At 29.9% G+C, this 18,010-nt stretch overlaps 2 protein-coding genes across 9 annotated transcripts; both read right to left on the bottom strand.

The window, feature by feature from the left end:
• Positions 1 to 627: 627 nt before the first annotated feature.
• LOC108734121 (COP1-interactive protein 1-like) lies at positions 628 to 13,067 on the bottom strand. Of its 8 annotated transcripts, none has more exons than XM_025978284.1 (12): positions 12,914 to 13,067; positions 12,778 to 12,863; positions 11,314 to 11,867; positions 11,007 to 11,221; positions 10,350 to 10,799; positions 4,422 to 10,289; positions 4,230 to 4,295; positions 3,725 to 4,157; positions 3,061 to 3,287; positions 2,661 to 2,933; positions 1,303 to 1,456; positions 628 to 817 (listed from the first exon to the last, which is right to left on the bottom strand). In XM_025978284.1, the coding sequence occupies exons 1-11, from the start codon at positions 12,950 to 12,952 to the stop codon at positions 1,340 to 1,342; spliced, it is 8,328 nt and encodes a 2,775-aa protein (XP_025834069.1). In that variant the 5' UTR covers positions 12,953 to 13,067; the 3' UTR covers positions 628 to 817; positions 1,303 to 1,339. The 8 variants fall into 8 exon arrangements, with proteins under 8 accessions (XP_025834069.1, XP_025834068.1, XP_025834072.1 ...); XM_025978283.1 differs by having other exon boundaries at positions 1,311 to 1,456; XM_025978287.1 differs by having other exon boundaries at positions 1,303 to 1,403.
• Positions 13,068 to 13,646: 579 nt separating this feature from the next.
• On the bottom strand, positions 13,647 to 15,022 carry LOC108734113. Its single transcript, XM_018465512.2, has one exon. The coding sequence runs from the start codon at positions 14,909 to 14,911 to the stop codon at positions 13,709 to 13,711; it is 1,203 nt and encodes a 400-aa protein (XP_018321014.1). The 5' UTR covers positions 14,912 to 15,022; the 3' UTR covers positions 13,647 to 13,708.
• Positions 15,023 to 18,010: the final 2,988 nt, after the last annotated feature.

The raw sequence follows: 18,010 nt of genomic DNA, 5'->3' as shown, positions 1-18,010 counted from the left end.
GGTTTTACAACTAATAATTAGTTTTATTTATTTAATGTTATTGTTGGGTTAGGTTACTCTGATTTTTATGAAATTTATTAATTTTTGCAACCCCTTTCAATTTAAGTCGCACAACAGTCTTTTTTGTTAATTAAACTGCGAGAAACCAGAAGAAAACACATGAAATTAGCTCTATATCTCTTGAAACATACCTGGCGCCTTAGGTTCGAACGGTTTCATGGCACCAAATCACCAATCGATATTTATTTCAAAATGTTTCACCAATTTAAGTATATGTATAGGAATTTTTTTTTTATATTTAATTTTATATTCTACGATGTTCTGTCTACGCATTCAACTTTTAACCACATGTTCAAAATTAATTTTTATTTTTTGCTATTAAAAAGAGATTCCCACCCATATATCCCAGCATAATATTTTCAGACTTCTTTCAATAATTACTTTGTTTTTCGCTTTATCAAAAACTTAATTGCTTCAAACATTCTTTGCGAAAAAGACTTATTAATTATATTGAAAGTATTCCTGTACGACGATTCTGTTTAGAATTTCAACGTTTAACTATTTTTTCAGTTTATTAGTTCCTTTTCACATACGATTTATAAAAATAAAACATTTACTTTCAGGAATCGAAACGTTTAATGGAATGAAGTTCTCTTTTTTAATATAAATATTAGAACGTTTACGAACAATTAACTGTACAACTAAATAAGCACACATATACAAATACATTTTTTTAAACTATTCAAAAACACACATAACTCTATCTTGGTCTGCGGAATATACTTAATCTTTTACTCTTTGGAGTTCCTGGCTGGTTCTGAAAGAGAAATTACACTTAGGAAAACTTATAGTAATTTCGCAGATGATGGGACCCTCGCTTCAATGATGGTAGAAAAGTGATAGAGGGACTGGAGAAGTTTTGGTAGAACAGTGAATTAATGTTTATATATAGAAAAGGATGGAAATGGTAATTGAATAGATCAGGCGATTGTCTGTCAGTGTTTTAGTGTTTCATAGGGTCATCTCTACCCCTCTACCAACATTTCCAAATATAATCTCCACCCCCTACGCCTTCACGTCTCTCATACACACAAACTCTAAACACCAAACACCTAACCCTCCCATCTCGCTCCCACTGACCCCATCATCTGCATGATTATCAACATTCAAAACTAAATCGTTCAAAAACCTGAAAACGAGAACACTTTTATAACTTCGAAAACTTAATTTAAACTATTTACTAAACATTAGGTTAGTTTCCTTTTTGTAGAATTAATGTGTTAATTTATAAACATAATGTACCTGCTTACTATATGCATAAATTGTTTTGTTGATTGTTTCATTCATGGTTTAGGTTGTTCCAAAAATAGGGAGACATTATCATTAGCATCCAGTCTAATAGTCTAATTAAAACAGATGGAAGTAAGAAAAAGTACTTAAAGGAAGTGTAGAAAATCTATAAAGAATAAAATTTGAATTTAAAGCCCACCGTTAATTAATTTTGAGAAGTCTTTCGTTGTTAATTCAAGCATAACAATACAATATTAATAACAGTAGATACTGTAAACAAAAGCGAAAATTGTAAATGAAATGATATTTTTAAAAAAGCACTGAAGGTTCCGAAAGTTCCGTACCTGAACAAATAATGATTTCAAAAAATAATAATTATTTTCATTCACTGCGTTAAAAAAATAGTACAATTTTATTTTATCCCACAATATTAGGAATAATTTTTTTATAACACTTCTGCAATTAAAATAAAAGATCGTTACGGTAGACACTTGATAATGTGAACATCCTATAACTGAAAGCCCGCATAATGTGACCATTGTAAACCGTCGTACACCATGAACAACTAAACCTTCGGTTATAGAAACGAATTTTTTCAAGTTCTATATCACGCCGTTTCTATTGCGTCATTGTTGTAAATCCTTGGTACTCTCCAGTCGTATTAGCCGGAGAGGTTGTTTTATTCGTGTATTTGCTTTATGTAGCTCATTGTTAATATTTGTGTAGTTGTGGTATCTACGTTGTTCATATACAGCAAAAATGTACGCATATTACATATTTATTGCAATCTTTTAATGAGTATTAGTGCTTTATATTTATATGTATGTATATTTATTTTGTAAACTATAGATGTTTATTAAATATAACATTCGTAAACGTGAAAAGTTCGATAATGTGAACAACTGTTATTTTTTTGTTCAGACTATCGAGTGTCTACTGTATAATTCATTCTACAATTGTTCCAAATCTAAAATCTATAACGCAAAATGATTGAAAAATCAATCGTAACATAAAAACGGACGTGCGGTCATCGGAGTACTACCTTATTACCATACAGGTTCCATTTTACCGTTTTAGTATTAAAAGAAAGCAGCTATAATCAATTATAAAACCCCTACCATTGAAAAAAGAAAATGTTAGTCAAAAACGAAAAAAGTTTAATTCAGGTAGTTATACAATAGCAACGATAATATCACAGGCAAAGACAAGAAAAGTCCGAAATATTTTAAATAGAACCACAAAGAATTCCATAAACGTGAAACCATACTTTTGTTTTCATATTTTAAGAAAGACGTGCACAAAAATTTACCATGACAATCACAAGCACATTGCTTCAATTTACTATTATTAATATCGCCCACACTTCCTACCTCAGAGTTCTCTCTGGTACTGATCGAGCTGCGTCCCATGAAAAGGGCCCTCAAACGGCTGGGAGTAGTACGTTTTGGAGTTTTATCGTTATGGTCTCTTAAGACATCTTTAGAATGGATTTCATTCCCTTGAAGAGAAACGCGACCCCCATTTTTGCTAGGGGTAGGTGGACCTGGCTTTTTATACGATGTAGTTCCGATATCCTTCTTCCTTACCTTTTCACCTGGTAAAAGTTTAGTACTCATACTGTCATCAAAATCTACTACCCCTGTCTGAAAACAGACAAAATAAAATCGTTCATGCATGCAAAAAATAAGGTTTTATGATCTTTTTAATTTAAATAAAATTGAAATTGCACAATTAAAATGTTGATTCAAAAATTAAAAGCAGAATGTTTACCTTTATGTCTTCCTCTTTAAATTGCGAAGGACTATTAAATTGTGTCTCGGCCGGGTAAGAAGACTTTAAGTGGGGTGGATAAAGAGAATTTCTCCACTGCAATTGTGATAACCTCTCTACATTCGATTCCTTATTTGAAGGTAGCGTGCACCTTCCTTCTTTCAAATCGGTTAAATATTTGTTGTTAAATAAGTCTGATTCTTCATCTTCCATCTCCAAACTTTGTCCTAAAAAATTGTCATGTTAAATTCACTAAAAATCTTTGCCGGTTTATCAATTAAAGCACACAAGTTGACAATAAACACTGATATAATGGAACTTGGTTATAACATCGGTTATAACGACAACTCTGTTACAACGTCTGATAGTTCAGCAAATTTGCCATTCAAACCAAGGCTAAAAATTTCAATAATAACGACAGCAGATTTGGATATAACGTCATATTTTTATTGCTACAAATCCTTGAAACGGTTTTAATGTCAGTACCTCGGTCGGTATAATGAAAAGTTGCCCATCCCCAATTATCATTGTTGGTATTTATTGCTATTACCATAAAATATAAATTAGTACCGTGAAAACTTTCGTTAATAACGACACTCGAATATTATGTCAAAATAATGCTGATCCCTGGGGTACCGCTATAACCAAGGCCTACTGTACATACCTATAGGATGATGTTGCAAAGAAGTTAATGATGTTTTCCTAGAAATGGTCAGTTCTTGTATGACATCCATACCAATATTTTTTGGCAAAGTTGAATAAAGTTTTTCTTCGGTGATTCTTTTCCTGACAATGGCTTTGCTATCAGGGACATCAAAAACATCATCCAAAGGAGCTTTATATCTTGTAGCGTTTTCATTCTGAAACTGCAAGTCCCGTTTGTAGTCGCTAATATTATTCTTTAAGCGTGTTAAGGACTCTCTAAAACCATCTACTTGCAATGATTCCCTAGAATTAGTACATACGTCGCTTTCGATATGACGAAAATGAGACTCTCTCTCTTTTTCAATCCTCTGCTGGTTTTCTAATTCAATTATTTTCTTGTTTGCCCTTTCTAATTCTATTCTAAGATTTTTTACCATATTTGATAATTGTTCCTGCTCAAGAAAAAAAAACCAAATATTTTATAACATCTGTCACATCCACAAAAAAAATAGTAATGTGCTCACGTTTTCTGTTTTTTCCTCCAACTTCTTTTGAATCTCTTTCTCAAGTTCATCATTATATAATGTAATCTAAAAATAAAAAATTTAAAACCTACTTAGGCTCTATTTTTATAAATAATCAATATCAATCGAAATATTCAAACATTAATAATTTATATATTCTTAACTGCTGTTTAAAGTTTAACGAATTCTTACCATTCTCTGTTTAATTAAGTCCAATTTTGCGTCGTATTTATTTCGAATTTCTTGAATCTTTTGAGCTTCTTTCTCACGTTCTCTGTTTATTATTTGCATGTAGTCTTCTCTGTCTCTGGTTCGTTTATACTTCACAGTGTCCAACTCGGTTTTTAATCTGGTTTTCTCTTCCAGTATTTTCGTATAATTCTCTTTCAACAACTCCACATCGGTTACGTGAGAATTCTTCTCTTTCAATATTGAATGAAGCGTTTCGTTCTCCATTTCAAGACGATATTTTTCACTTAAAAGTTTACTGTAAGCATCTTGTATACTTTCCATTTCTACATCATTTTCGGTTTTAATGTTAATTGGCTCTGACTTAACGTCTTTGTGTAGTTTGTAATTTTCATATTCCTTATATAATGCTTCATATTGCTTGTTGCAGTCTTGGAGGATTCTCTCATACTCGCTTTTAGTTTTCTTATGTTCTTCTAATAATTGTTTATACATGATTTCGTTTTCCGGGTGACTTTTTTCTATTAATTTTTTATTTTCTTCACGTAATTGTTTAATTTTCTTTTCTAAATTTGCCTTTGCATTCTCTGCCAAAGTCAACTTTTGCTTTAGAGCAAGATTTTTCTTCTTGTATTCTTCATCTTTCATTAAAATATTTTTTTGTAGAGGAACCGTTTCTTTTTGGAGTTTTAAAGACTTTGTAGCGATAAAGCTATCGACAGTTTTCTCGAATGTTTTTAATTGCTCTAAAATGTCTTTCGCTCGGTCTTTTAAATCGTTAATCTCTTCAATTTTTTCTTCAAAATCTATCTGTAAAACTTCAGGTTTTGTGGAAGTTGCGTGCGAACTAAGTGCTTTTTGAGTCAATACGTTTTCAATATTAAGGACGGCATTTAATGAAATCTTATAAAGATTTTTGGAAAGTTTTTCAAGCTGCTTATTTATATCGATGCTTAATATTTCTAATGTTTGGTTTTGCTCAAGCAAGGATTTAGAGTCTGTTACTGAACAAAGTTTGTTTTGCACTGAATTAAAAGTTTTTACAAGATTTGTTGAAAGTGCTTCTAAAGAATTTCGTTCGGTTATTAATGTTTCTAGTCTGCTTCTTACATCTTTACAGGATCCTATTAATCTATTGTGGAGCTCATTGAATTGAATTTCACGATTCTCAAGTTCTTTCAGGTGTTCCCCTAATTCGCAATTTTGTAGAGTTAAAGTCTCTTTGATTTTAGTCTGATCTTCGTAATCTGTCTTCAATCTCTGTAAATTTTCAGATAAACCATCGAATGTTGTCAGTTCTTTTTTCAATTTTTGATACTCATTTAAAAGAGAATTGTAATCATTTACCAATTTTTCTTTCTCTTTATTCAACTGACTACTTTGTTCAATCAATGTATCAAGCTGGACTTTATTATTTTTATTTTCGTTCTCTAATTCCTTTTGTTTTTCTATAATTTCTCGTTTTTCATTGATAACAGAAATAATTGTGTTTTCAACTTCTTTAATGCAATATGAAAGGCCTTCAAGAGAACTAGTATCTATCGTAAATCCACTTGGAAGAGTATAAATTTGACACTGATTATTGCTCATATAAGAAATCATTTTTTCAACACTGGATTTAAGAGCCGCTTGAATTTGAGAAACTTTAAATTTTTCATTTGTTAAATCCATTAAATTTAACTCCAGGATTTCTTTTGATTTTCTTTCCCCGTTTAAAAGCATTTCCAACTTTTTTAACACTTGCCCTTGATCAAAAATGCTATTTTCTTCTGAGAAAATAATTTGACAAAATTCGGATGTAGCCTTCACGGTTTTTTCATGTACCTCAAAAAGATTATCTTCTGTCTCTTTTAACTGATTTGCATGAGCCTGGAGTAGATCACTTCTCATTTTCTTTAACTTCCCAAGCTTTGAACACATATCCTTTAACGCGGCAAAATTTTCAAGTTTTTTTTTATTTAACAACTCCAAAACTTCAATGTCTGCTTCGATGTTTTGGACAATGTTTGAAACATCGGTAGTTTCCTGAGTTTTGATCTCGCATTTCAAGACAGAATTATTTCGTACGTCGCTGGCAGAATATTTATCAATTAACCGTTTTAGTTTTTCAGTAGTTTGCTGTTTTTCTGTAAAATTTATCTTCAAAAGTTCGTATTGCTTTTGTAATAACTCATACAGTTGTATTTGCTCCTTTGCTAGCTCCAAAATTTTAGTTTCTAATTCTGACTTAACTGATGAGCATGCTGTCTTTTCATTTTCAAATAATATTTTAATTTTCATTAGATCATCTTCAGAAGCTTTGCAGACATCATCATATTTTTTCTGCAGTTCGTTTATAGTTTGATCTTTCTGATGTAGTCTCCACTGCAAATCTTCGACCGTTTTTGAGATACCAGCGATTTCTTTATTCTTCATATGAATATCTTGTTTATACTTTTCACTATCGCTTAATTTTGATTCTTCTAAGATGACAATTTTATTCGTTAATGTTTCAATTTCCTTTTGTAACTGTTGTTGACCTGTTTCTAAAATACTGTTAGCACACTTTAATTTTCTAATATCATCTTCTAATTTTATGATCCTTTCTTTTGCTTGTTGCAAATTTTCTTCACTTTTTATTTTTAACATGTTATATTGTTCTTCTTCAATTTGAAGCCTTTTCTCAAATAAATGGGTTTCTTCAGTAATTTTCATAACATTTTGTTTTAGACTCTCGTTTTCAATGTGAAGTTTATTTATTGCGTTGTTCTTTTCTTGAAGTTGATTGTGATAATTTTTCTCAATTTGCTCCTTTTCTAGTAATAAAACATTAATTTTAACTTTAGTTTCAGCAACAACTGCTTTTAAGTCTTCCTTTTCTTTCAGCAACTCCTCTATTTTTTGCGTATACTGATTATGTAATTGCTGTGCAGTTTTATTAGTTTCTTTAACGTAAAGTTCGTGTACGTTCTTTAGATTAACAAAATCCATTTCAAGATTTTCGTGAACTTCTTGTAATTTATTTAATTTTTCTATCATGTCCGAATTTTCGACCTTTGAGTGATCTAAGTCACTCAACGCTTTTTTATTAGCATATAAAAGTTCCTTGTTTGATGCGTTCATTTTATTAAGGTCATCGACAACTTGTGATAACTGATCTTCAAGTTTTTTTTCTCTAATATTCGATGTTTCCAATCTTGTATTGAGTAAAGACATTTCTCTTTCAAGTTGTTGCTTATGTAAGACATCGTGTTCAGAAAATTTATTTAACAGTTCTTCGTGATCCTTCTTTAAACTACTGTACGTTTCTTGAAAGAGTTGATATTCTTTTAGCTTTTCTTTATGCATTTCTTCTAAATCATTGTATCTTGAAATTACAGTATGTAAATTTTCTGTTAAAGAATTAACTTGCACCTCATTCTCCATTTTAATATCTTGAATACTCTCAAGAGTTTCGGAGTATTTTGTTATAATTTCATGAAGTTCATCTTTAAGATTTCTAAGTTCATCGAGGTACTGAAATTCACGGTGAGATAATTTTTCAGTTTCAGTTTTCAATTTGAAAATTTCCTTATTTAATCGCTCAATGTCTCCATCATGTTGAGTGACCAAATTAGATCGTTCTGAAACTAAATCTTCATACTGTTCGCATTTCTCTTGTAACTCCTTTTTCAGAACCTCTATTTCATGTGTGGTTTTATTTTGAAAATCTGTATGTTCTGCTAATGTATTTCGCAGTTGTTCTGTTGTAGTAACAAGTTCTTTAATAGCAGTAGAACTGTTTCTTTCTAAATCCACATATTTTTCTTCTGTAAGAACTTTCAGATTTGTAATAATCTCTATTTCTTTTACAAGTTCTTTTATTTTAATGTCGTACTTTTCTACTCTTGAGGTCTCAGCCTGAATCAACTGATTCAAGTGATAAATAGCATATTCTTGACTTTGTACTTTTGCTTCCATATCTTTTATAGAATCGATTTTTGTTTCCAATTCAGAATTTGCTTTGTCTTTTTCAAGGCTTAAATCTGAAATAGTAGAAGCAAGTTCAACGCATTCTTTCTCCTTGCTTTTCAAAGATTCTGATAAACCTTTTATTTCCTGTTCCATTTCTTTTTGCTTTATTAATAAGCCTTGATTATCTATTTCTAAGTTTTGACATATATGAGTCCTTTTATTCAAGATTTCTTGTAATTCTTCCTTTTTATTGGAAAATATATTAACATTTTCTTCTAACTTAGCTATGGTGGTGTTCAACAAGCTGACTTTTCTTTCAAATTCCTGTCTTGCGGAATCCAATTCTTCTTCTAATTTTGCCTTATGCTGCTCAGTATTTTCTAATTCTAATGACATTTGAGACGCATTTTTGACGGAATCGTTCAATTTTTCTTCAAGTTGTGATACTTGACATTTGTAACTTTGTATTTGTTCTTGCAGTTGTCCAATTTCTTTTAAATATTTTTTTTCCTTTTCAACAATTTCTTTGTGTAAATTTTCTTCTGTAATTTTACTAAATTCAATTTGTCGCAGTGCCTCTTCTAAGTTTGTTTTAAGAGTGATTTCTTTTTTATGACAGTCTGAAAGAGTATTTTGGATTTCAAATGCTATTTCAGTTTTTTTAGCAAGCTCTTGTTGTAGTTGTTCTTTGTCACTTTTTACATCGTTTATTGTTCTTTTCAGCTCTAATTCAACTATTTCATACTGAGCCAATTCAAATTTCGATTGCGTGATCTTTTCTTGTAACTCATTTATTATTTTTTTATTATTTTCTATCTCATTTTGAAGCATAACTTCATTATTTCGTGAGAAAGCTAGTTCGTTATTTATACTGCTTAACTGATTACTCAATTGAGTTTTTTCTTCCTCTAATAATTGTAATTTCCTTTCAAGATTATTTTTTGACTGATTGCATTCTACATATGAATTTTGTATTTGAGAAAGTTCTTCGTTTAATTCATTTACTTTTGCTATCAACTTTTCTTTTGATAAACGTAATTCATCGTTAATTTGCTTATGTTGTGTTACTTCTTCTCTTACAGATAGCAACTCATTTTCAATCACATTTACTTTGGATTGGCTGGTCTCAATAGCTATTTCTTTTTCTTTTACCACGATTTTTAACATTTCTAATTCTTCAATCGTTGCACTCATTCCAGAAATACGATTATTGAAGTTGTCTATTTTACTCTCATATTGCTCTATTATTATCTGCATTTCACCAACTTTCTTCTCCAGCAACAGTAAATTATCAGCTAACAGTATTTTCTCTTGTACCGTTGTTACTTTTTCGTCATTTATTTTTTTAATTTCATCTTGTAAATAGGAGACAAGTTCCTCCAATTGTACTATTTTTTCACGTAGATTTTTTTTATCGTTAATATCCCTTACTTTATCGAGCTCTATTTGACTTAAAATGCAATCGAAAACGCCTTTTTTATGCTGATAATCAAATTCATTTTTCTTCTCTTCATAAACTAGCGACTCCAACTTTTGTAAACTAGCTTCCATTCCTTGGTCCAAAAAATTAAATTTATCTGTTAACTTTTCTAATTCGAGATGTGTGGCATTGAACTTTTCCATAGAAGTCTCCAAATCCTTTTGAAGTTCTTTGCTTTGCCTTTCAAAAGCATCACAAGCAATGTCCTTTTCATATAAACGTTTATCAAGTACAATAATTTTTTCGTGTAGCAGTTTAATGTTGGTATTAAGAGTTTCTTTTTCACTTTCAGATTCAGATAGAAGATTTTTTGTTAAATTTAACTGATCTTCCATAGAATCAATTTGTAGATTAAGAGTATTTTTTTCTGTATCCAGCTTCTTAATAGTTTGAGTCAATTGGGCAAGTTCAGTCTTGGTTTCTTCAAGTGCTAACTGTGTTTCATGAAGAATAGATACCTGCAAATGTTTGTAATTAAAAATTAGTTTATGAAATAAATGTTTATTTCAATAATAGACCTTATTTTTTAGTTCTTGGCATTCCACTTGAAGATCTTCACATTGTTTATTCAACTCCTGCAATTTCTTATTTCCAATATCAATGTTGCCTTGTAGTGTATTGTTCATTTCTTGAGTAGCTTTCAAAATACTTTTTAAGTCATTATTTTCTTTCAGTGATTCCCGCAGTTGTACTTCTACAACAGCATGGGCCAAATCTTCACAAGAAGTTGACTGAATTGATTTTCGTTTTTGGAAATCGCAATTGATAGACTCCACTTCTATGTAACTGTCGTTTGACTTTGAATTCTTTAATTCGTCCAATAAAGTAGTTAGTTCATTACAGTGTTGATGTAAATTTTGCAATTCACATCTTTGTATTTCGTATTTTTCTAATAAAATGTCGTACTTATGTTCACTGTACAAACACTTATCTTGAATAGCATTGTATTCCCTTTCCACTTTTACAAGCTAGAAAAAATATAAATTAATAATTATAAAGATTTTGATAAATAATATTGTTTACATTTTCATTTAGAGAAGATCGTTCGTTTTGAAGTTTCTCAATTTCTGATTCAAGTTGTAACACATGTAAGAAGACTTTAAGTGGGGTGGNTTACAAGCTAGAAAAAATATAAATTAATAATTATAAAGATTTTGATAAATAATATTGTTTACATTTTCATTTAGAGAAGATCGTTCGTTTTGAAGTTTCTCAATTTCTGATTCAAGTTGTAACACATATCGTTCTAAATTTTTTATTTCACCTTTCAAACGTCGCTGCAAATCTTGAGAAAACTGATCGTCGCTCTTAAAGGGAGAAGCATACTGACTGGCTACTAATTCCGATCGCAATTTTTTTATTTCTGCTAATTTTTCAGACAATTCTTTCCCTACAGTTTGATAACATTAATTTCTTAAAGTTTTAATACAAAATCAAATAGATAATAGCAATAATAAACAATAATTATAATTAAAAGCTTACCAATTTTTTCATTATGCTCCTGTTGTTGCTTTAATTCTTCCTGAATATCTAATTTTTCATATCGTTCGACTTCTAATTCTTGCCTTAGCTTATTTATTTCACGTTCTCGTTCTTGAATGTATGCCTTCTTATATCCTGGTGTGTAAAGCAATTCCTGTAAAGGGCTTCTGCTACTAAGCGGCGAGTCTCCACCTGACATCCATTGAGAACTTTGTAACTTTTTTTTAAATTCATTAACAAAAGTACAATTCTTGATTGTTTCAAAAAGTATGTCCTTTGTAACATCATTTTGAATTTTCTCTAAAAACATTCTTATACAAAGTTGAGTATGATGAGACAATCTTTGACATAATGGTGAAGTAAGAACATCCCTGTGTTCAAAAACACAGGAATAATGCATAAGTAAAGAAGAGATTATAATAATATCATTGTTTGTCAGGTCTTGTATATGTACTGTTTTCTCATTATCAAACTGACAGTGGGGATACTCCTTTTTAAGGGTTTTAAATATTGTCGTTAAAATGTCAACATCATTTAAATTTTTGTCTTGGGTTCTACAAAATATAAACATGATATTAACCTACGTAAATAGGAGAGGCTAATACTTACATGACTGCTAGCAAACGTGAAAAAAAATCTCCATTTTTCAATTCATTTAATTCTTTTNTTATATATTTTATAAATACAAATTTCAAACGATTGACTTAACCATAGATTAAAGAACTTATCTATGACGATTGACATCCTCGGAAGCATTCGACCCATTCCGGGAAGCTCCGGCTAGCAGGAATTTTGATCGGTAATTTCAAAATAATCCGCTGATTAGAACTAACTTTACGTAACTTTACTAATAAATTGTGTGTCCATTACGGGTTCTTCTAAATATATACGTAGTCGACGGTGTTAATACATATGCATTTTATGCAAAGCAAAAATAAAGTTTGCAAAATAACTTCAAATTATTAACTGACAATCGACCTTCTGAAGAATTTTGGTTACATAATTGTCAGGATATGAAACATGCATCATATATAATTACATAACTGTTGTACCGCCTACTTATTTTAAGGTCTACAGAAGCTTTAAAAGCCATTAAATTATTTCAAAGTAAAGACGATGAATTTATTGAGAAAATGAAGAAGAAAAGAACGAAACAAGCAAAATCTACTATTGGTCTAATAAGAGGTAAAATATCTGCCCCAAGAGACCCAGAAAGATTATTTAAACCTACAAAGCAATGGATGCAAAGATCAAAAAGAAAAGAAATCCGAAAGGGTGCAGTTATAACATTCCCAATGGATATTAAGCAAGTCCCTAAATTGTAAGAAAAAGTAGTAAAGTTTATTATCAATTATAGTTAAATATTCCTTACAGATGCTTGCCAATGTGGAGGAAAGGAGTTCCATTATTACATTAATATTAATAAAAACTAAACAAGTGTGCTGTTTTCAATNTAATACTTACATGACTGCTAGCAAACGTGAAAAAAAATCTCCATTTTTCAATTCATTTAATTCTTTTATAGTATTAGATAGTTGCAGGCAATTCACCTGTAAACATTTAATTAAACATTTAACTAATCACATAAAAGCAAACAAACCCATTCTATCAATACGCTCTCCCAACCATTGTTTTCCATTTTCGCTAGATTAATTTAACTTTGAATGTTAATTTCAATTAATAAATTAGATAACATCACTCAAAAAACATACATATTAACCGTTTACTAGATATGTGCGACCGTTTAAAATCGAATTTTCAAACCTTCCTATTGGTGAAAAATTGACACTACCATAGATATAAATTAACCAAAATACTTTAAATAGAAAAAATAAAAATGTATGCTTATTTTACAGCAATTCCGAAGTAGTGTGGTCTCTAATGTATTAAACACGTAAAAAATTTGTTTTTTTGATGGAGATAAATGTTTGTATTTTTGGTTCCTTGCTTCCTAAATAAAAACATCTATTAATTTTCCATTGATATAAATTAACAGCGCTAATTTTAAAAAAAGAACTCAATGTGCTTTTTCTTTGTCTACATAGAAGGGGGAAGTCCGCACGATTGAGAACTGTTCGATTCTCTCCAAGAAGGACCTAGCAACTAAAACTCCTCGCATGTAAACCCTTCTACATTAAACCATTTTAGGACCAATTAAAGTCCTCTTCAGTCGATAAAATAATAACAAACAAAAAAACACCTTTTTATAAGTTTCTCGTATTTGTTCTTATAAGTGGAAAGAAATAAAAAACATGTTTATTTTTATAAAGAAATTGGTATAAAACTGTTTTACAATAAAATAGAAGACGAGTACTTTTTAAATGCGTTTATTATGTACAAAATAATGAATTATTACACTTTATTACATTTATTACAACAAAGCAGATCATATTTATTATTTTATATTGTCATGTATCAACAACTGTACTAATGTTGAACGAACAAAATCTTTTCTAAATCTTGTAATACTTCTGTCTTCATGAACTTTTATTGGTGTTTGAGTACATTTAATATACTTATGAATTGAAGCAGTGTCTTCAATCATTTGGGTAATTAATGTAGAATCGTTATCAATGCTTTTATACATGTAACGAACAATTGTACTGTTATCAACAACAGCATTGAAATTTTGAAGTGCAATAGGTTGATGAGGATTTTCATTTTCCAGGCAAAATTTTTGTAAAGGAAAACTAAGTCTTCCATTCTTCCGTTTCAGATTGTATTCCGAAAGCATCCTGCTTAAAGAGTGTGAGTAGAATGGAATAATGTATTCGTCAATTTCCAGTGTTATTGTATTTACTGTCTTGCCAAAGGTACGTAATAAACACTCTTTTTCAACAATTAATCTTGAAAGATTGCTTTCGAGTTTAGGATAATTCCAAATGTAAAAAGTGCTTTGAATACCTAACTTGGGGGACAGCATTGATACTAATTTTGATACATTATATGGTATATCATGTAAATAAAAAATGAAATTTTCAATTCCAATGAGTTCATGAAAACTAATAAACTCTAAAAGTAATTTTTTAGAAAACAGCGTTGGTGAAACACAAATAGTAATATTAAAAAGATCCTTTGACTTTATATTAGAAGTTATCATTATTTTTTTCATATGTTCAAATGTCTTATTTCTTTTTTTGATAACAAATGAAACAGCATATGGGGTTGATTTGTTTGTTGAAAGTGAGCAGTAATAGTAATATATCCACTGTCGATAGGCTGCATTTCCTTCTATTAAAAAAGATTTAAATTCTCCAACTACAGGTGTTTCACGGTCTTCAAACCATAGGTAACAAACTCTAGCAACTTCCTTTTTGGTAGATTGCAAAGCAATTACTTTAACCTGAGAGTTATTTATTAAAAACGCAGAATATGTGTACATGTCCTCATTTTGCTGCCAAGTTGGAATTGGTCCCCAATCTTTGTATTGATGAATAAAATCGTTTTTAAAAAGTTCTGAAAAGTTGCAGGGTTGGCCGAAAAAGTCAAAAACTTCTAATACATAATGCAGACGATTGTATTCATTTCTATACACTAGTAACAATGATAAACTCACTACAGATGTTAGGAAAAGGCATAATGTCCTATACTTTCGCATTATTACTCAAAAATATGCATTTTACAATTAATAGTTTTTCTGTAAATTATTAATTATTAATAAAACAGAAATCACAACAGAACATCAACAATAACCATAGACGACACAATAACCAAATGAACTGAAATGAACCAATGATACAAAATCTATGGCACAAAAAACTATAGCATAACCCATAGATTAAACAACTATAAGCTAACCAGAACCATAGCAAGTAACTGATTATGGGGTCGAATCATAGATGAAGTTCAGTTGTGTGAATTTGGCTCCTCATATAAATAATCCACTGATTCGAACTAACTTTACCAAAAAATTGTGTGTCCTTTACGGGTTATAAATATGTACGACGCGTAATTGTGCATGAACAAAAAACACTAAAATAGATATTTTTTTATCTCCGTTTAACTTCAAAGAAAAATCATGAAACTGACTTCCTCCCCTGGAAATAAGGAAAATGGTCATAGCATGAAGCGGATTATTAAAGAATAAGTGTTTTTCATGTAATTGTTTACTTATTGAACACTTTAGGGGTTGTAGGACTAGAAGGTAAAAAAATCCATTAAAGAATATTTTGGGGCTTTAGTTAATTCTTTACATAATGTAAATTCCAATTTTCAAGAAGTTTTATTGGTTGTAGACCCACAACAATTATTTCACCATTACATTATTATTGCTGTATTGTTGTCTATAATAATTCAAATTTCTTGAAACTTGGCAGTTTACTTTATTACATTATGGATAAGTTTCAACTTGGAAAAGAATCTCTGTTTACCTAATAGTCATGTTAGTGAATTTATCATCATAAGGTCGTCAGTCCTAACACTGGTTAGACACGCACCTCCACTCCTCCCTATCCTGAGCTAATCTTCGCATTTCGCATATAATTGTTTAAAACAGTTAATTTTGCCAGTAATGTATTATATTTCAACTTTCCATTATTAATTTCGGCATTGCACTTATTGTAACTAATTTCATTTAAAAACAGTTGTAATTTTAACAGCTTATTTAAAAAAAAAACTGTTTATAAAATGTATTACTGTCGTTTTTGAAAGGAGGGGATTCCTCCTTTCAAAAACTCATTCCCATCAAAGAACTGCGAATGTTATATACAATATATTTATTTGATATTAAAAGAGAAAAGGGTTCGGAATTACTGTAATATTATATTATGCACGTTTTTTAGTAGGGGGGCTAAATCATATTGGATACTTCAAGGGAAGAATTAATAATATGTTACTTCTTAGTTTAATACCATTAGATTGTCCTTTATTTAGTTGAGGTTGTAGGTAATTATGAACTTCAGTTTATCGAAATTTATTCTAAAAAAGCTGGTTGACGTTTATAACTCCACTACGTTTTGCCGATTTTAACACAAAAATTTATACAGAACATCGATTTACACTTCCAATCTCCAATTTAAAAACTTTTTTATTTCTCTTTTTAAACTCTGATTTTGAGAGCCGAATTTTTAATAAGTAAAGGAATTCAGAATTGCTATTATAGCCTGACGCTCAGAATACTTTGCAGTGAAGTGGGTTGTCTATTATCATGGTACTGATGTTACAGTGCGAGTCGAAACTTGTAAGCAGCTAAATTATTGAATTTTAATAAGAATGATCTGAAATAATCAATTTTATTTGGTACATAAGCGGTCATTTATCACATTTGTTTTTGAGTAACTAATTTTCTTGATAGCTTATTTAACGAACAAGTTATACGCATTTAATTTATTTCCTGTAATTTATAATAAGTAAGAAATGCTGCTTTTATTTTTTCAATGTAAAGATTCAATATAGACTTCTTAACAAGTAATTAATAATAACTTATGTGTATGAATTACGTCTTGTAAATATTTGCTGACCAAAATTACTTCTAAGAAAGGATAGTTCTCAAATATCAACAGTTTGGATTAAGGTTTTGTGGTTTGGTTCCTCATTATATGATTGTTTACATCTACCTTACCAAGATAGTCAGCAATAGAAAAATAATGACATCAATATCGCATTTAGCAAATTTAACTAATGGTTATTTTCTTTTTTTGTATCTAAGCTGATTAATTTGTAGAATATTCAAAAACGAATTTCAGGTGGTTACTACTGTCTATTTTTATAACAAAGTTATTTTTAGATGTAGTAAGTTAAATGAAAATTGATCTTCAGGGTGATAAATGCTGTATAAATAGATGAAAACGACAACAAAAAATTACCTTAAAATATCCACCCATATATAAAGTGTCAGGGGGGCCAAAAATTGCTACTTCCCATTCGAAAAGATTGTCTTCATTAACTAACTTTACACAAAAACCTTCAACTGGTTCTTCTTGTAAAGACTTGTATTCGACTGCTAAAGCACGAAGGGCACTACTCGTTCTCAAATTAGCCATTTTCGTGTAAGTTTACTGTCTTTTCTTTAAAAAAGATACACTTGTTCACTTTTGTAAGTTCGTTAACTTATTACGACGCCATTGAACCGACACACTAGAATAGGATATAATTCTGTTTAAAATTATTTATCTTGACCATTCTCGATATAAAACGTTAAATTACAACTTAATAATTGCAAAAATATGATGTATAATTGGAAATAACTCTAACAAAGTGACAATTAGAAACAAAGAACTACAAATAGAAAAACAAGGTACAATCCTTTGTCACTTGCTACTCCACTCTACGTTATTTTTCTTTTCTAACAGTTAACAGCTGTTACACCAACGACTTGCGCATTGACTAATACATTTAGTTAGCTTCCTATTTTAAGGATCCAGAATATGATCCTATTAAGTCTATTCTGTAAATCAAATTATTTTGTTATATTGTCAAAAGAAATAGTTAAATTAAAGCAAATTGATGAGTGTAGTACAAAGAAATAAATAAAATATCTTTATAATAGCTATTTATGAAGAAATTTGTATTATAGGTTATAGTCCACACGATCATCAGATGACTGAATGCATCTAAAAATCTTTCAAATAAACATTACAAGTTATCTTTAACTGTTCTTAACCTTTAAATTTTAAACTTCAAAAGTATATTTTGTGATGATTTTGTAAAATTTTATTAATCACCCAAATATGTTAAATATATGATAATTTAAATATTT

This window comes from Agrilus planipennis, unplaced genomic scaffold, assembly GCF_000699045.2.
Source record: "Agrilus planipennis isolate EAB-ADULT unplaced genomic scaffold, Apla_2.0 scaffold65, whole genome shotgun sequence".
In the NCBI taxonomy this organism is placed as follows: Eukaryota; Metazoa; Arthropoda; class Insecta; order Coleoptera; family Buprestidae; genus Agrilus; species Agrilus planipennis.
Note: the sequence above shows the minus strand (reverse complement) of the source record. Positions and strands in the feature narration are given on the sequence as shown.